General features: G+C 52.2%; 4 protein-coding genes across 6 annotated transcripts; all 4 read right to left on the minus strand.

Moving 5' to 3' along the window:
* Positions 1 to 287: 287 nt before the first annotated feature.
* On the minus strand, positions 288 to 5,438 carry LOC141808295 (katanin p60 ATPase-containing subunit A-like 1). Of its 2 annotated transcripts, none has more exons than XM_074694824.1 (11): positions 5,053 to 5,438; positions 4,794 to 4,956; positions 4,418 to 4,578; positions 4,072 to 4,240; positions 3,857 to 3,984; positions 3,675 to 3,780; positions 2,580 to 2,738; positions 2,370 to 2,496; positions 1,908 to 2,042; positions 1,678 to 1,804; positions 288 to 1,398 (listed from the first exon to the last, which is right to left on the minus strand). In XM_074694824.1, exons 2-11 carry the CDS (start codon positions 4,953 to 4,955, stop codon positions 1,200 to 1,202), a joined length of 1,473 nt encoding a protein of 490 aa, XP_074550925.1. In that variant the 5' UTR covers position 4,956; positions 5,053 to 5,438; the 3' UTR covers positions 288 to 1,199. The 2 variants fall into 2 exon arrangements, with proteins under 2 accessions (XP_074550925.1, XP_074550924.1); XM_074694823.1 differs by having other exon boundaries at positions 290 to 1,398; positions 5,304 to 5,438.
* A 291-nt stretch (positions 5,439 to 5,729) lies between these two features.
* LOC141808296 (ras-related protein Rab-33B-like) lies at positions 5,730 to 7,662 on the minus strand. 2 transcript variants are annotated; one of them, XM_074694826.1, is made up of 2 exons: positions 7,362 to 7,662; positions 5,730 to 6,783 (listed from the first exon to the last, which is right to left on the minus strand). In XM_074694826.1, exons 1-2 carry the CDS (start codon positions 7,617 to 7,619, stop codon positions 6,349 to 6,351), a joined length of 693 nt encoding a protein of 230 aa, XP_074550927.1. In that variant the 5' UTR covers positions 7,620 to 7,662; the 3' UTR covers positions 5,730 to 6,348. The 2 variants fall into 2 exon arrangements, with proteins under 2 accessions (XP_074550927.1, XP_074550926.1); XM_074694825.1 differs by having other exon boundaries at positions 5,730 to 6,789; positions 7,362 to 7,658.
* A 401-nt stretch (positions 7,663 to 8,063) lies between these two features.
* On the minus strand, positions 8,064 to 11,875 carry LOC141807925 (kelch repeat and BTB domain-containing protein 7-like). The gene is made up of 2 exons (XM_074694120.1): positions 11,772 to 11,875; positions 8,064 to 11,682 (listed from the first exon to the last, which is right to left on the minus strand). The coding sequence occupies exon 2, from the start codon at positions 11,506 to 11,508 to the stop codon at positions 9,634 to 9,636; it is 1,875 nt and encodes a 624-aa protein (XP_074550221.1). The 5' UTR covers positions 11,509 to 11,682; positions 11,772 to 11,875; the 3' UTR covers positions 8,064 to 9,633.
* Positions 11,876 to 12,633: 758 nt separating this feature from the next.
* LOC141808285 (p53-induced death domain-containing protein 1-like) lies at positions 12,634 to 14,397 on the minus strand. The gene is made up of 4 exons (XM_074694806.1): positions 14,212 to 14,397; positions 13,507 to 13,608; positions 13,216 to 13,379; positions 12,634 to 12,933 (listed from the first exon to the last, which is right to left on the minus strand). The coding sequence occupies exons 2-4, from the start codon at positions 13,525 to 13,527 to the stop codon at positions 12,699 to 12,701; spliced, it is 420 nt and encodes a 139-aa protein (XP_074550907.1). The 5' UTR covers positions 13,528 to 13,608; positions 14,212 to 14,397; the 3' UTR covers positions 12,634 to 12,698.
* Positions 14,398 to 15,203: the final 806 nt, after the last annotated feature.

The following is a 15,203-nucleotide window of genomic DNA, read 5'->3' on the forward strand; positions in this document are numbered from 1 at the left end:
TGGTCTGACAGACGGGCTGCGGATCAGGTCCAGAGAGAACATGCTCCTCACACCTTCAAACCCTCTGAGTGCTCTCATACCCAGCTCCATCCTGACCTGAAGAGGGGACTCATCCAGCTCCTTTCATCCAGAACAGACCCAAACCCAGCGTCTGTCACAGGTGTTTGTTTCCCTGGTTACAGATGTTTATTGACCTGGTCACAGGTGTGTTTGTTTACCTGGTCACTGATTGGGCCTGTGGTCAGATTCTGTGGAGCTGTTTAAGAAAAGAAAAGCGATTTCTCTAAGATGTGTCAGAGTTCAGGAGTTGTGAAAGGACTTCTGGGAAGTGGAGTTCAAGGTGTTTATTTATCTGTTGTTTAGACCCGAGGCAGACCAAGGTAAACATAAAACCAGTTAAAGTTAGTTATTGGTTAAAGAACAAACAGGTTAAAGACAGAGGTCAGAGGTCAGAGGTCAGAGCTTCAGGCTTTCTGCTCACCTGTCAAAGAAAGAAGAGTGTCACCGTCCAGGTGAGGATTAAAGTCAGCTACATTTATTTGACTTCACAGCACTGAGGACAGTTGATTAAAACACACACACACACACACACACACACACACACACACACACACACACACACACACACACACACACACACACACACACACACACACACAGTGGGTCCCTAAATAACCATCCGTGTGTTTTCAAGTGTTTTCCGTCAGCAGGATTCTCCCTCAGCTGAACTCTCAGGACGAACAGTCAGACCTCAGCAGACGTTAAGACCACCACAAAACGTCTGACCTCCAGCTCCTCCAGCAGCAGACACCTGACCCTGACTACACTTAGAAAACTAGCTAAAGGAACTTCATGTGGTCCGGATCTGTCCAGCTGATGGAGTCAGAAGGAGTCAGAAGGAGTCAGAACGAGCCAGAACGAGTCAGAAGGAGTCAGAAGGAGTCAGAACGAGTCTGAACGAGTCAGAGCGAGTGCATGGAGCATCAGGTCACATTCAGAGTCTGAACTGTCTAAGTCTGGAGGGGATTGTTGTCTTCAGGAGGCCCAGGTCCACCTGTGAGCCATGAAAGGTTCCCGGTCTTTCACGGGTCACAGGAGTCAGTCAGCAGCTGGGCCAGGAGACGCGTGGAGGGAGTGAAGACATTAAAGGAGTTCCCGTGTTTGCGCTCTCGCACGCGCTCAGTGAGCTCCTCCTTCCTCTACACTGACCCAAACTCAGACATCCAGGACTCGTACTTCTCCAGGTCTGCCGCAGACACAGACTTGGAGATCTTCTTGAGCGTGAGGGTGAAGTCCTCCATGGTCACAGGCATCTGCAGCTCGTCTTTGGACAGCGCTCGGATCTCCTCCGGGGTCAGGCCCTGGATCCGACGACGCATGGCCATCATGGACGCATCCCTGGAGTTCATGCAAAGACAGAGACAGAGCAGGTGAAACACCGCTGCTCCCTACAACATGTGCCCTAAAACACCCCCCCCCTCAATGTCTCTGTGAAGCTTTACTCCTGCACCTCCTCCTCCAGGCTCCGCTGAGGCAGAGAGACCCAGAGCACAGAGACAGGATGGACAGATGGCCCGGAGAACCCGAGACACGCTTCACGTGTCTGAATATTAATCCAGGATCAAGTCCTGCCCCCCAGAGACTGCAGCAAAGGGTCCCCCACACCCTGACACAGACCTGCAGACGTTGGTGATGTCGGCTCCGGAGTAGCCCTCGATCTTCTCGGCGATGAGGTCCAGGTTCACGTCAGCAGCCACCTCCACCTCCCTCAGGTTGATCTTCAGCAGCTCCACTCGGCCTTCAGCTGCACACAGACAACAGCAGATCTCAGGACTCAGGACAGGACGGGTGGATCTCAGGGCCCAGAGGAGCCCAGGACCACTGTGTGGATGGTTGTGGGGGATCACCTGTGGGCAGCGGGATGTAGATCCTCTTCTCCAGCCGCCGCCGCAGAGCTTCATCGATGTCCCAGGGGAAGTTAGTGGCAGCGAGGACCATCACCATCTTAGAGGGATCATCGCTCTCCAGAGCTCCTCCCACACCTGGCCACAGGACACACACACACACACACACACACACACACACACACACACACACACACACACACACACACACACACACACAGTAAGGGTTAAAAGCAGAGTCCTTTCTGACCTGGGTTGGAGTGATGAAAGGAAACTTCTGGTCACCAAGATGACTCCCCCAAAGGGTTTTACCACAGAGACCACCTGGGTCTGGCCTACAGAGACCGCCTGGGTCTGGCCTACAGAGACCGCCTGGGTCTGGCCTACAGAGACCGCCTGGGTCTGGCCTACAGAGACCCTCTGTGTTCAGGTCACAGTTCCCCCCACAGCCTGTCGGTCACTCACCGTCCATCTGGACCAGGAGCTCGGACTTCACCCTGCGGCTGGCCTCGTGCTCGTCAGACGTTCCTCTCCTGCCACAGATGGAGTCGATCTCGTCGATGAAGATGGTGGTGGGAGCGTAGAAGCGAGCCTGAGGAAGGAAAGAGAGTTTCTGTGAGACGCTGAGACGGTTTGGACGTGTGTTTGGTTGTTGTGACGTGGTTCCTGTCTGACCATCTCAAACAGCAGCCGGACCAGCTTCTCCGACTCGCCCCTGTACTTGGAGGTCAGCGTGGACGAGGACACGTTGAAGAAAGTCGTCCCACATTCTGTGGCCACAGCTTTGGCCAGCATGGTTTTCCCCGTCCCCGGAGGACCGACCATCAGCACGCCCTGAGGAGAGGAGACACACACCGTTTGGAGACGAGGAGGAGGAGGGGTGGACTCATGGACACACACACACACACACACACACACACACACACACACACACACACACAGAGTCATGCCCCTGGTAGTAAAGAGTCCCTGAGTGCTCCTCCTATCAGGGCGTGAGAAGTGTTTCCTGTGATGTCATCACTGAGCCTCATTAGGAGGTCGACACAAGTGTAGACTAACGCTGCTCCTCACCCTCTCCCTCACCCTCGCCCTCTCCCTCTCCCTCTCCCTCACCCTCTCCCTCACCCTCTCCCTCGTCCTCTCCCTCGTCCTCTCCCTCTCCCTCATTGCTGGGTGAACTCTGGGGTCTGAAACACGCGGCGTCTCTTCCTGTACTCGGGGTGAATGTGTGTTAACTTCCTGTTTTCACGTCGGTCTGAGTCTGCTGGCTCTGAGCTGTTCCTGATGTTTAAACTCACCTGACGTCTCATTTCACTGGTTGTCATCAAACATGGAGACTCTCTCTGAGGTTCGTCTCCGTCACTGTGAAGATTCAAGTTAAGACTCAAAGAGGGAGGAAACCACACGTTCAGGCTCAGGACACGGTCCCAGAAAAGTGACGACGCTGACCTTCAGTGAGCTCTGAGCTGTAAACCTCTGCAGTAATAAGTTAATAAGTGAAGCATCATGAACTCAAAGAGCTCTGTGTGCCCCCCCCCCCAGGTCCCTGGTCCCTGGTCCCTGATCTTACAGATCCTCAGTCTTCTGAACAGAGCCTCAGGAGCTGAGCCGGGCTCAGTGAAGGCACCGTGAAACTTTAAAACCAATAAATGACTGAAGGTCACATGGCGGGCCCGGGGCTGAGGGGGTCACATGATGAGGGAGAGGACATTTAGCAGCGTCAGTAACAGGATGGTTCCTGTCAGCGGTCACAGTCAGAGGAGCTGGTACCTTCCAGGGTCGGCGTATGCCCTTAAAGAAGTCCGGCATCCACATGGGCAGGACCACAGCCTCCCTCAGCAGCTTCTTGGCGTCCTCCAGATCAGCGATGTCCTCCCTGCAGTTCATAAAAAGAAAGCGTCAGCTGAGCGTCAGAGTAAAAACCTCTCCCAGTTTCTCAGAGCTCCTCTCACCAGTGCACGTTGGGGTTTCGGGACACGATGTCCCTCTCCAGGGAGTCCACCAGGTCGCTGTCATACCCTGTCCCGTCAAACTTCTTCTGCTCTACGTCCCCCAGGGTTTCTCCGCCCCCTTTCTTTCCCTGCAGAAACACAGCGGGGTCAGCACCGAGGGCCCCCCTTCCCACCCCTCCCCACCCCCCAGCCGTCAGTGGGTGCTGCTGTCTCACCTTATCATCCTTGGATTTTGGGCCTCGTGCGTCCCTGAATCCGGGGCGGTCCTGCCTGGCGTTTGCTTGGCCGCGGCCTCCTGGTCCGGCCCCTCGATGCTGCAGACCAGGAGACTCCTTCCTCTGCTGCTTGACCGCGCTGCTGGGCCGCTTCACGGCTGCTGGGTTCCTGCAGACGGAGAGGAAGGAGATCTTTACACCGCTGAAAGGAGGAGTCAGCTCCTCCTCCACGCCGTGAACACATCCACCCTGTCTGTGCATGCTGACGGAGGAGGCTCCAAAGGTCTGTGGCCCTTCATGGAGGCCCCCAGGAGCCGCTCCAGGTACAGGACAGCTGCCGTCTCACCTGTGCTCTGCAGCGATGGGAGGGGGCCAGACAGCCGGGTCCTCAGGTCTCTCCTCAGACTGGGGGGCCATGATGTCCACCGGCTTCTCCAGCTTAAAGCTCTCCAGGGTTCCCATGATGCCTTTCACCTGCTCATACTCCTCTGTCAGCTCCTGCCTGACCTGGACACACAGAGGAGGAAGAGGAGGAGGAGGAGGAGAAGGAGGAGGAGGAGGAAGAGGAGGAGGAGGAGGAGGAGGAGGAGGAGGAGGAGGAGCAGGGTTTAACAGCAGGGGTTATCACATGGAGGAGTCACTCCTTGGTTTAATCGTCACATTAAAGAGTTTTTCTTTCCGCTCAGTTCAGGTCACTCCTCGTTGGCCTGTCCGTGTCTCACCTGCTGCCACCTGACCTTGAGGGCGGGGTCTCGCAGGGTCTGGCAGTGTCTGTGGATCTGCTGGAGGACGCCCTGGTAGTAGACCACGGAGGAGTCGTAGTTTCCCAGCAGGGCGTACTCCCTGCCCTTCTTGGCGTTGTCACAGATGTCTGCCAGGTTCATGCTGGAGAGGATCAGAGGAGGAGGATCAGCTGGGTCAGTCTCCAGGTAAACTGCTCACACCTGGTCACAGCACGTCACTAACGAGTCTCTGAGTCACCTGAAGCCGTAAACACGCTGCTTCAGCGGGTCAGCGTCAGGAGCTGCGGACGCTTTGACGAACAGTAAATCCTCTCTGTCTGCACTGTTAGCATGTTAGCTTGCTGCTAGGCCACAGACACTCAACAATAAACGACGCGCACGCGGACTAACCCCCGGACAGGTGTTCCCGGGGGGCGGAGTCAGAGCCGACCGACCTTCAGTCTGTCACATCAAACCTGAGTGAAGCCCGCGCGAGGATCCGTGTCTTACCTGAAAACCACCTGATCGAGTGGGCTACAGATCCACGGGAAGTGTTACCATGGCCGCGAAGAGACGCTGCGTGAAGAATACAGAGCGCGCTGCGTTCAGGGACATCCAGGAAACACGGGAACCGCACACACAGCTCATGCCCAGAAGTTAGAATTACCCACAATGCCCTGCGTGTTTGTTTCCTACTCACCAATAAAGAGCTCTTTATCGTTTTTAACATTTATCATGTTTTATTATCAGCACCCAGCACCACTGAAGACCAGAGGAAACGCTAGTTTACACGTTTCCTCAAACTCACCATCAGAACCACCTTTAGCCACCAGTGGGCGCTACATCCGTTTGAATGAATGGACTGTTTCCACTAAGGCAGGGCACAGAGTGAGGTTGGAGGACTGGGTGGTGCTGCTGCACTTTATTAAAGGACACTGAACATGAACAGACACTTTAATGATTCACAGCTTCTGTTTCATCACATTTATAAACCGTTTGTTCAGGTTTTAGAGTATGAACACATGCTGTGAGTGACCAGTGTGGTTTACATTAAGACCAAACAGTTTGCTCTGAATAAGGTTACTGCTGATTGTCTGTGTTCAGCCTCAAAGCTCATGCTGCATCCATTCAAACACACAGAGGCAGAGCGATCACACATCTCTGCACAGGGTCAGTTATTGGTCCCTATCACCCACACTGAGATCCACATTATCCCTTTGATTCACTGCCTGCCCTGAAAACTGAACAGGAGACGTGCTACAGGTCAGCTGATGGCGTTGGGCTGTCATCAGACGGGAGAGCATCCTCATCTGTGTGATGTCAGGAGGTTTAAGCTACAGGTCATTTCTCCAGCCACTCATGCATTTCACTGACATATTGGTTTATCATAGTGCAAACTTAGAGGTCCATAGTGTCACTAACCGAGCCCTGCATCAGGACGGGAAAAGTCAGAGAGGAACGTTTCTTTCTGAAATAATACCATGTGTTTCAGCCTCAGCTTCAGGGAGGACAGTGTTTGGTGTTGGACTCCTGCAGCAGGGACAGGTACGAGACCTCAGCACTGACACATCCCAGACTCCTGCTCCCTCTGGCTCCACATCCGCCTGTCCACACTGGGCTGCTTCAGTCTCAGAGGTTTATGGCTTTTCAGTCTGTAGGCCAGAGTCAGAAAGATGGCGTCCACGTGTTCCTTCTCCGCCGGCTCCTTGGCCGATGTCTCAAATAACGGGAAGTTGTAGCTGTCAGCGAGGCACTGTGCGGCGGACGTAGGGACCTCCCGGCGGTCCCTCAGGTCGCACTTGTTGCCCACCATGATGCGCGGCACCAGGGGCCCCACGCAGTGCCGCTTACACTCTTCAATCCACTCAGGGATGCTCTCGAAGGAGGAGAGGCTGGTCACGTCGTACACAAAGATGACGGCGTGCACGCTGCGGTAGTAGTGCTCCACCATGCTCTTCCTGAAGCGCTCCTGACCCGCCGTGTCCCAGATCTGCAACTGGCAGAGCAGAGGAGACATTTACCCCAGCAGCTAAAATAAAACACTCAGCAAGAAAACACTTCATCATCATCATCATCATCATCATCATGTTCATCATCTTCATCATCATCATCATCATCATCATCATCATCATCATCTTCATCATCTTCATCATGTTCAAACAGGAGACAGGAAAGGGTTTGTCACACACAGGAGTCAGACATTTAAACATCTGGTCTCTGAGTTTGCTCAGCAGGGTTTATCTTCAGACTCTATGGGTCACTCACAGGACATGTAGCTGAGCAGAACCAGAACCAGAACCAGAAATATTTAAATGATCTGCTGAACACCAGGCTCTTATTTTGAAAGGGCTCATCCTGTGCTCACAGCGCTTTAAAAACCGGCTGCAGGTCTGAGCTCCGGCTCTGAGACCATCAGACCTGAGTCTGCGTTCATACTGTGGGTCAGTGATGATGATGATGATGATGATGATGATGATGATGATGATGATGATGATGATGATGATGATGGTGATGATGATGAAGGTGTGAATAGTCTCCTCCGTACCGTGGGCCCTCTCTCTCTCTCACCTTGATGCTCTCTCCATCCAGCTCCACAGTCCTCTCTCTGAAATCCACCCCGATCGTCGCCTCCGGGTTTTTCAGGAATGTCCCTCCGCAGAACCTGTAGGTCAGACACGTTTTCCCGACGTTTGAGTCTCCGATGACTATGATCTTAAAGATCCGAGCCCGAGTGGAGTCATACTCATGGTGTGAGGAGAGCTCCAAGGAGTCACTTTGACTGAAAACCGTCTCAAATCCGTCCCCAGGTCTGCTCTCTGTTTCCATCGCTCATCTTCTCGCGTCTGGATGAATCAAACCTCGCGAGAACTCCCGAGACCGCGTCACAGGAACGGATCCACAGCACAAGTTCAGCAGAAAACACCAAAATTATTCATTATTCATTACTTTATATAAAATTAAACCACTACTAATTATGTTACAGGATGAAATGTTGTATTATTGTATGTTTTAACATATTATATGAAATTATGTTCTATATTACAGCGTATTATATTATATTATAATATATTATATATATATTATATTATATTATATTATATTATATTATATTATATTATATTATATTATATTATATTATATATTGAATTGTTAAACCTATAGTGGAAATAAGGGTCCTGCTCATTATTTACCATATAAACTGTTCTCATACAGTGACCCCTTACACATCTTAAAAATGAAACCCACGGCCTTTGTAGCATCAGACCCTCATGTTTATTTGATACATACAGCAAACAGATTTAATCAGATCAATCAGCCCATCCTTTTTTTAAAGAACACCCAGTAATTTAAGTTAACACTTTAATAATCTGTCATACATCAACACAACAACACACATTCATCATTTCATCAAGTACAAAGAGTTTAATCCTCTTATTTTACAGCCCGTCTATAAAAACCTCCTCCATGAAGACTCTCCTGTCTGATCACACAGGGAGGGTGTTTTAACTTCCTGTGTGTAACATTAAAATCTGAGCCTCAGTGTTTTTAACACAGCTCATAAACTGGGGGAAGGGGGGGGGGTCCAAACATGCAGAGAAAGAGACTAAAGCACCTCATCAGGTCAGTGTCGCTGAGTGTTTCAGATAAACTTTATAAAAAAATCCTCTTTTTCCATCAAACACATTTATTTCACTACATCAAGTGAATCAGAGCATCCCGGTCTTTCAGAGGCCGAACCTGAGAGAGCACACCTGGTCCTGGACTCACCAGCACCCCTGTGTGATGTCATGACATGAGTAAAGGGACAGTTTGTATCCAAACCTCTGACCTCTGACCTCCAGCTGAGCTTCAAGTCCTCCATCCAGGGACTGGAGGTGCTCCTTTTCCTGGGGGGGGACCTCACAGCTTCACAGAGTCCTCTTCAGTCCGCTCAGTCTACAGGGACCAGTTTCTCCGATTTTAACGTTTCTGTCTTTTTGGCTCTGAAAGAAAACAGTCCAGGTTACCTGTTCACGACCAGTCAGCGTAAAAGAGAGTCAGGATTCAGAGAGATGACACGGACACCAACACCGACGCCAACACCTGCTGACACCAACACCTGCTGACACCAACACCTGCTGACACCAACACCTGCTGACACCAACACCTGCTGACTGCAGCGTCTGCAGAGAGAGGCTCTTACCATCGTCCACATCACTAAAAACATCTCATTAAATAAATTCATAAATAGATAAAGGCTTCTGACCAGTTTGTTAAAACCAGTTTGTTAAAACCAGTTTGACCAGTTTAAAGGTCTGTGTGGACAAATGGAGATTATCATGAGACTGGATTTCTCTCCTTGGAGCTGACGTTTCTCCTCCTCTCTATGTTTGAGGAGATATGAGTGTGTGAGGAGTCTCTTCTTTAATCTCACACACACACACACACACACACTTTATTCACTGACTCTCTCATCAACACACTCACACAGAGAGGAGATCAGCTGCTCCTTTTCCCTGCTGGATATTTCACCTGAGTAGAAACTGAGTTAACTGGGTTTACTGGGTTGAGTTTACTGGGTTAACTGGGTTAACTGGGTTAACTGGGTTGAGTTTACTGGGTTAACTGGTTGTCCTGTGGGGTCGCTCTCTCTCGAGCAGCTGGGTCAGAGATTAAAGCTGTTACTGGTTTCTGCTCAGTGTGAGGGACTAAGTCCTGGTGCGGTCTCTCCCTGACCCGCCTGTGGGTGAGTGGACTGAAGGGACCCTGTCTCTAGCGGACTCTGGATCTGTGAGCTGACGGGCTGACCCCTGTGAGAGCTCCTTCGGTCGTTGACACGTCTGCTCTGGGACACGTGTCGTTACCAGTTCTCGTCTGAGAAGGAGCTGGAGCTGCCAGAGTCCGAGTCCGGGTCTGTTAGCCCGTCAAAGTCCCAGTCTGCACTGGACCCGCTGTCGTCGTCCTCCTCAGTGGAGAAGCTGTGAGCGGAGCCCAGGCATGCCGGGTACACGCGTGTTGAAACGCACACGGGCCCCAGCGTGGACACGTACACCGCCATGATGTTCCTCCAGGTGTCCCGGGCCTGGTCGTACTCGTGGATGAGGACCCGGTTTTTGTTGTGCTGCAGCAGGGTCTGGGTGAGGAGGAGCAGCTTGCTGTTGTGCTGGATGACCTGGTAGTTGAGGGCGCGGCTGTCGATGGGGATGTCTCCCAGCCTCCTCCACTCGCCCCGCGCCGGGCTGTAGGCCTTCACCACGGGGATGTCGCACACACACACGATCTGCTCCTGGAAGACGCAGGCCTTGTGGAGCTTGTCCCTCCTCAGGGAGCCGCAGTGGCGCCAGCGGTTCCTCTTGGGGTCGTAGCACAGCATCCTCCTCTTGTTGACCACGTACAGGTGGTCGTTGAGCGCCACCACCTGCATCTTCCCCAGCGAGTGAGGCAGAGGAGCCACGAACGTCCACTGGTTCCTCTGCACGCTGTAACACTCCACCTCCTTCAGCCGAGCATCCGTCACCGGGTTCCTGCCTCCCAGCAGGTACACGTGTCCGTTCAGGTAGCCCATCCCGGAGTGGATCCTGCCCAGGGGCCGCTCCGCCAGCTCCTGCCACCTGTTGAGCACAGGGTTGTACAGCCAGAAGTGTTTGGACAGGTGGGAGGCCAGGTACAGCTGGTTGTCCGGCGTGGCACAGGCGATCAGAGACTCCATGGTGGAGCGTTTGTAGTCCTGGCTGCTCAGATCCTCCAGAGGAGGAGCCATGAAGTACAGGTCCTCGGAGTACGGGTCGCAGCACATGATGTTGTCGTTTGGGAGGCCGAAGAACAGGATCATCTCTTTGGCGCTGACACCGATCCTGTGCTTGGGCAGGTCCAGAGCTGCGGGCAGTCCACAGCCGCCCTCTGCAGACCTGTCAAAGAAAGAGGAGAGGAACTTCTCCATCCAGGGCCGGGCCATCAGGCCCTCCAGGTAGCACCTGTCCTTCTCCGTGAACAGGTTCCAGCGCACACACCTCAGCGCCTGCAGGGCGTCCTCCCTCTTCTGAGCCGCGTTGACCTCCACCCACTGCAGAGCAGCCGAGCACACTTTCCTCTCACAGTCCACGTCCAGGATGTTCAGAGACAGCAGCTCCTGCAGCTGACCCAGGTCCAGCTCGCACAGGTCCCCCCCGCTGCACACCTGGCTGAAGTTCCTGGCGATGAAGCTCTGAGCGCTGTCCTTCAGCTCAGGGTTGTCATAGGTGTCTGCAAACTTCAGGACGCCCACGCAGTTGGACAGGTCCAGCCTCCTGGTCATGAAGCCGGAGCAGGCTGACCGGATGTAGTCCAGCTGCAGCATGTTGGCCGCTGCGTACAGTTTCTGCACGTTGCTCTCCGTCACGGTCACCCTGCCGGTGTAGCAGTAGTCGATGATGACGGACATGGACTCCGCGTCCACCCCCCGGATCAGCACGCTGTCCTGCATGCTCTCGGTCAGGCCCCCGGTGAACATGCTCTTGAAGTAGGGGCTGGCCGCCGAGAGGACGTTCCTGCTGCAGAGGAAGAGCTGCTCGATGTCCGCTCCGGCTCCGGCTCCGGCCCCGGCCCCGCTCGGTCCCTCCTCCCGCTCCACGCCGATGGTGACGTCCCCGAGCAGCCGGCGGTCAAACATGAGCTTCAGCTCCGTGACCAGGGCCACGGCATGGTCCACGTCCTGCAGCACCTCCGGACCACTGAAGCAGCTCAGAACCGAGGCCATCTCACGGCTCCAGGGACACGGTTCTGGTTCTGATTCTTCCGGCTTTGGGTCCGAACCGTGCCCGTGTCATGCAGTGAACATCATCAGGTCGGTGTGTCGGTCAGAGGACGGAAACCCGGCTCAGACTGATCCAGGTTCCTGTGTTAACGCTCTGTGTGTGATGGATCCAGCAGTCTGCGGTCTCAGGATGGAGATAAGGAAATAAAGAAATAAAGAGATAAAGAGATAAAGAGATAAAGAGATAAAGAGAGAGAGAGATGGACCTGAGGTTCTGTCACCGTGAGGTCCAGTCCTGTGGTTCTGGAGCCTGAGGTGGTCTCATGTTAGACCGAACAGGCTGCTCTGGTGTTCTGAATAACACCGTCAGCTGGTCAGGGTCACAACTACAACTTCCGGTACAAAGACTATCAAAATAAAGTACTGTGATTTAAAAGAAGCCGACAGATCGGCCTCTCATTCAGTATCTTTTATTATTTAATAAGTTATTAAATCATATCGATATTATTCACATGTTGATAACATCATGATACTCAAATTACTTAAAATATATATTTTTGTTGAGGTATATTTTCTTTTATTTTGAAAGTCATCCAGCTGGACTTCCGTGTTGGCTTGTTTATGGATCCCTGCCTGTGATTGGTCCGCGGATCCGGGTCAAATATAGTTGAGTTGACTGTGATTGGATTAAGCTCTAAACAAACAGGGTCAGACAGAGTTTCTGTTTTTAATGTGATCCATTTAAAACTCACATTGATCAAACATTAACTGAGCGCACACACACACACACACACACACACACACAAACACACACACACACACACACACACACACACACACACACACACACACACACACACACACACACACACACACACACACTCACACTCACACACACACTCACCAGGCCTTAATAAGAAATAAACCCATACAGCTGGTTGATTAAGCATCATTTTTATTTTTCTTTAATCAGACAAACCGCTCTGAGGAAAATTAAAAAGTAAATGTAACTTTATTTTAGATCAAGCAGCCTAAAATCTGTTTTCGGTCTTTACTGCAAACTTTAGGACACAGGACAAAGCGTTGAATGACTGTTCACACACTTCCTGTTTCACGTCGGTTCGTCCAACATGGTGGAAACTTTTCTGTCAGTCGATGAGCGGAGCAGCCAGTGACAGCGGCGGCGCCCAGCGTCAGGTGTACCTGGGGTTCAGGTCGTTGATCCTGCGCAGCGCGGCTTTGTTGTGGATGGTTTTATGGACGGTGATTATGAAGGGGAAGGCGGAGGGCAGCTCCACCCTCTGACTCAGCTTCTGGTGGCCCCAGTGGAGGCAGCGCAGCCTCTCGGCCAGGTCCCTCCTGCCCGCCTGCTCCAGCCCGTCCTGCAGGATTCTGGTCTTATTGGGCTTATCCCACGACTTCTCATACCTGCGAGTAAATTCACACCTGAGAAACTTTCTCACCATGGACGGGAACATCACCAACAACACCTGAGCGCTGCAGGCTGTGTAACAGCCGTCACAACCCAAAGTATGAGCGCTCAGACAGATGTTATTAACACGTTAAACCTTTTTCTACGAGAAGCTCCAGCAGCGTTTTAACTCTGACCGGTTCACTCTGAGGAGACTTCAGAGCAGATTAAAGGACAGGTACCCCCCTGACAAACCAAACCTAATCTCTAAACCACTTCAGACCCCGAACACAGTTTACCAGCTTTCCAGCATGGTCCGAGCCTGGACAACCTTCTGGGTGGACTTGGTGTGGAAACGTGCGATCTCTGCTCTGCTGAAGCCGAGCTCGTAGGCCAGGACGGTCCACTCGAAGCCCAGCTGCTGAGAGATCTCCTGCAGGCTCTTCAGGTTGATAACAGCATCCTGAGGAGCAGACGAAAACCAGGCCAGATGAAAAACTCCACCCGCTTCTCTGATCAGGACCTCCACCCAACCAGGGCGTCTGTTCATGAATATCTCTGGGGATTAATTTGACATGAAATCAGATTACCTCCTGAGCTTTGTTTGGCATCGTCCCAGAATCCACAGATCAGCAGCTGGAGCCACGCTCGGACTTCAGAGACCAAATCCAGCACAGATCCAGTTCAGACGCCTCTCAGAGAGACACAGAGAGAGGTTATTCACTCAGCCTGTGGTCCAGTCAGCCAGGACCCAGCGTGTTTCACCGTCACCATGGAGACCACAGCAACATGGTTTCCTGTTAAACATTACTGAAGCCTGCAGGTCACACAGACCAACAGGTGAACAGACCAACAGGTGAACAGACCAACAGGTGAACAGACCAACAGGTCACACAGACCAACAGGTGAACAGACCAACAGGTGAACAGACCAACCGGTGAACAGACCAACAGGTGAACAGACCAACAGGTGAACAGACCAACAGGTGAACAGACCAACAGGTGAACAGACCAACAGGTAAACAGACCAACAGGTGAACACAGACCAACAGGTGAACAGACCAACAGGTGAACAGACCAACAGGTAAACAGACCAACAGGTGAACAGACCAACAGGTGAACAGACCGACAGGTAAACAGACCAACAGGTGATCAGACCAACAGGTGAACAGACCACCAGGTGAACACCTGTCCTCAAACCACAGCTGGTCGTCCCGTGCTCCTGTAGCAGAGAGCTGTTGTAAACCCAGCAGGGAGTTCTTAATGTGTCAGATTCATGTTAAAGTCGCTTCAAACCTCCATCTGTGGTCCACCAGGGTCCACCAGGGTCCACCAGGGTCCACCAGGGTCCACCAGGGTCCACGCACAGACAGACCCAGCGTTCGCTCGGCTCCTCAGCTTCAGGATGAAGTCCTGGTCCCTGATGAAGCAAATCCTCAGAGCTGCATACAGACCCTCATCACACTCATCCAGAGAGGACGGTGTTGGAGGTTAGAGCAGAGCTCAGATCTCAACGAGCTCAGTGTAACTCAGCCGATGGCTCTGAGAGGAAACACCTTCCTGACGCTCTGTGAGCCACAGTTAAACCTGGACACCTGGACTGAATGAGGCCCGGTTCAGAGAGGTGAAGAATGAAAAGACGAGCAGCAGAAGTTAGAAATGTTTGAAAGGATTTTATTCACCCTAAAAATGCTTCTCCTTCACCTTACTACCATCCATAAAAAGCTTCATGTGCAAATTTCATTGCAGTGTTTGTGTTTATCAAAGAAGAGTAAAAATCTCAGCTCGAGTGTGAACGGGAAGGAAAGGAAGGAAAGGAAGGAAGAAAGGAAAGGAAGGAAAGGAAAGGAAGGAAAGGAAAGGAAGGAAAGGAAGGAGCCATGTGTGCACACTTAAGAGGAACAGATTACTGATTTAGAGGATGAATTTAACGTCTGATCAAAGTGCTGAGAGCTCCAGCCAATAAATACGAGAGACTTTCACCCAGGCACAGGATGTCACAGAGTCCAGGATCCACTTCAGACCAGCACAGTCCGACCTAATGACCCTGATGAAACACGGTGAGCAGGTTTCCTCCTCTCCTGTTGAATGAAAGCCGAAAATATCCACAACATCAAACCAAAAACATCGTTACAGGAGATCCACTTCAGTCCAGGTTCAGCAGCTGTGGAGGGTCAGATCCAGCCTGCTGGACCCGTCCTGTCCTGGGTCTCTGCTCGGACCCTGAGACAGGCACCTTCCACAAACGTGGTCTTTCTCTGGAGCGTTACCCTGTCCTCCTCCTCCTG

The sequence above is a fragment of the Halichoeres trimaculatus genome, unplaced genomic scaffold (genome assembly GCF_033239565.1).
Source record: "Halichoeres trimaculatus isolate MK-OKI-2021-1 unplaced genomic scaffold, fHalTri1.1 fHalTri1_scaffold_19, whole genome shotgun sequence".
Taxonomy (NCBI): domain Eukaryota; kingdom Metazoa; phylum Chordata; class Actinopteri; order Labriformes; family Labridae; genus Halichoeres; species Halichoeres trimaculatus.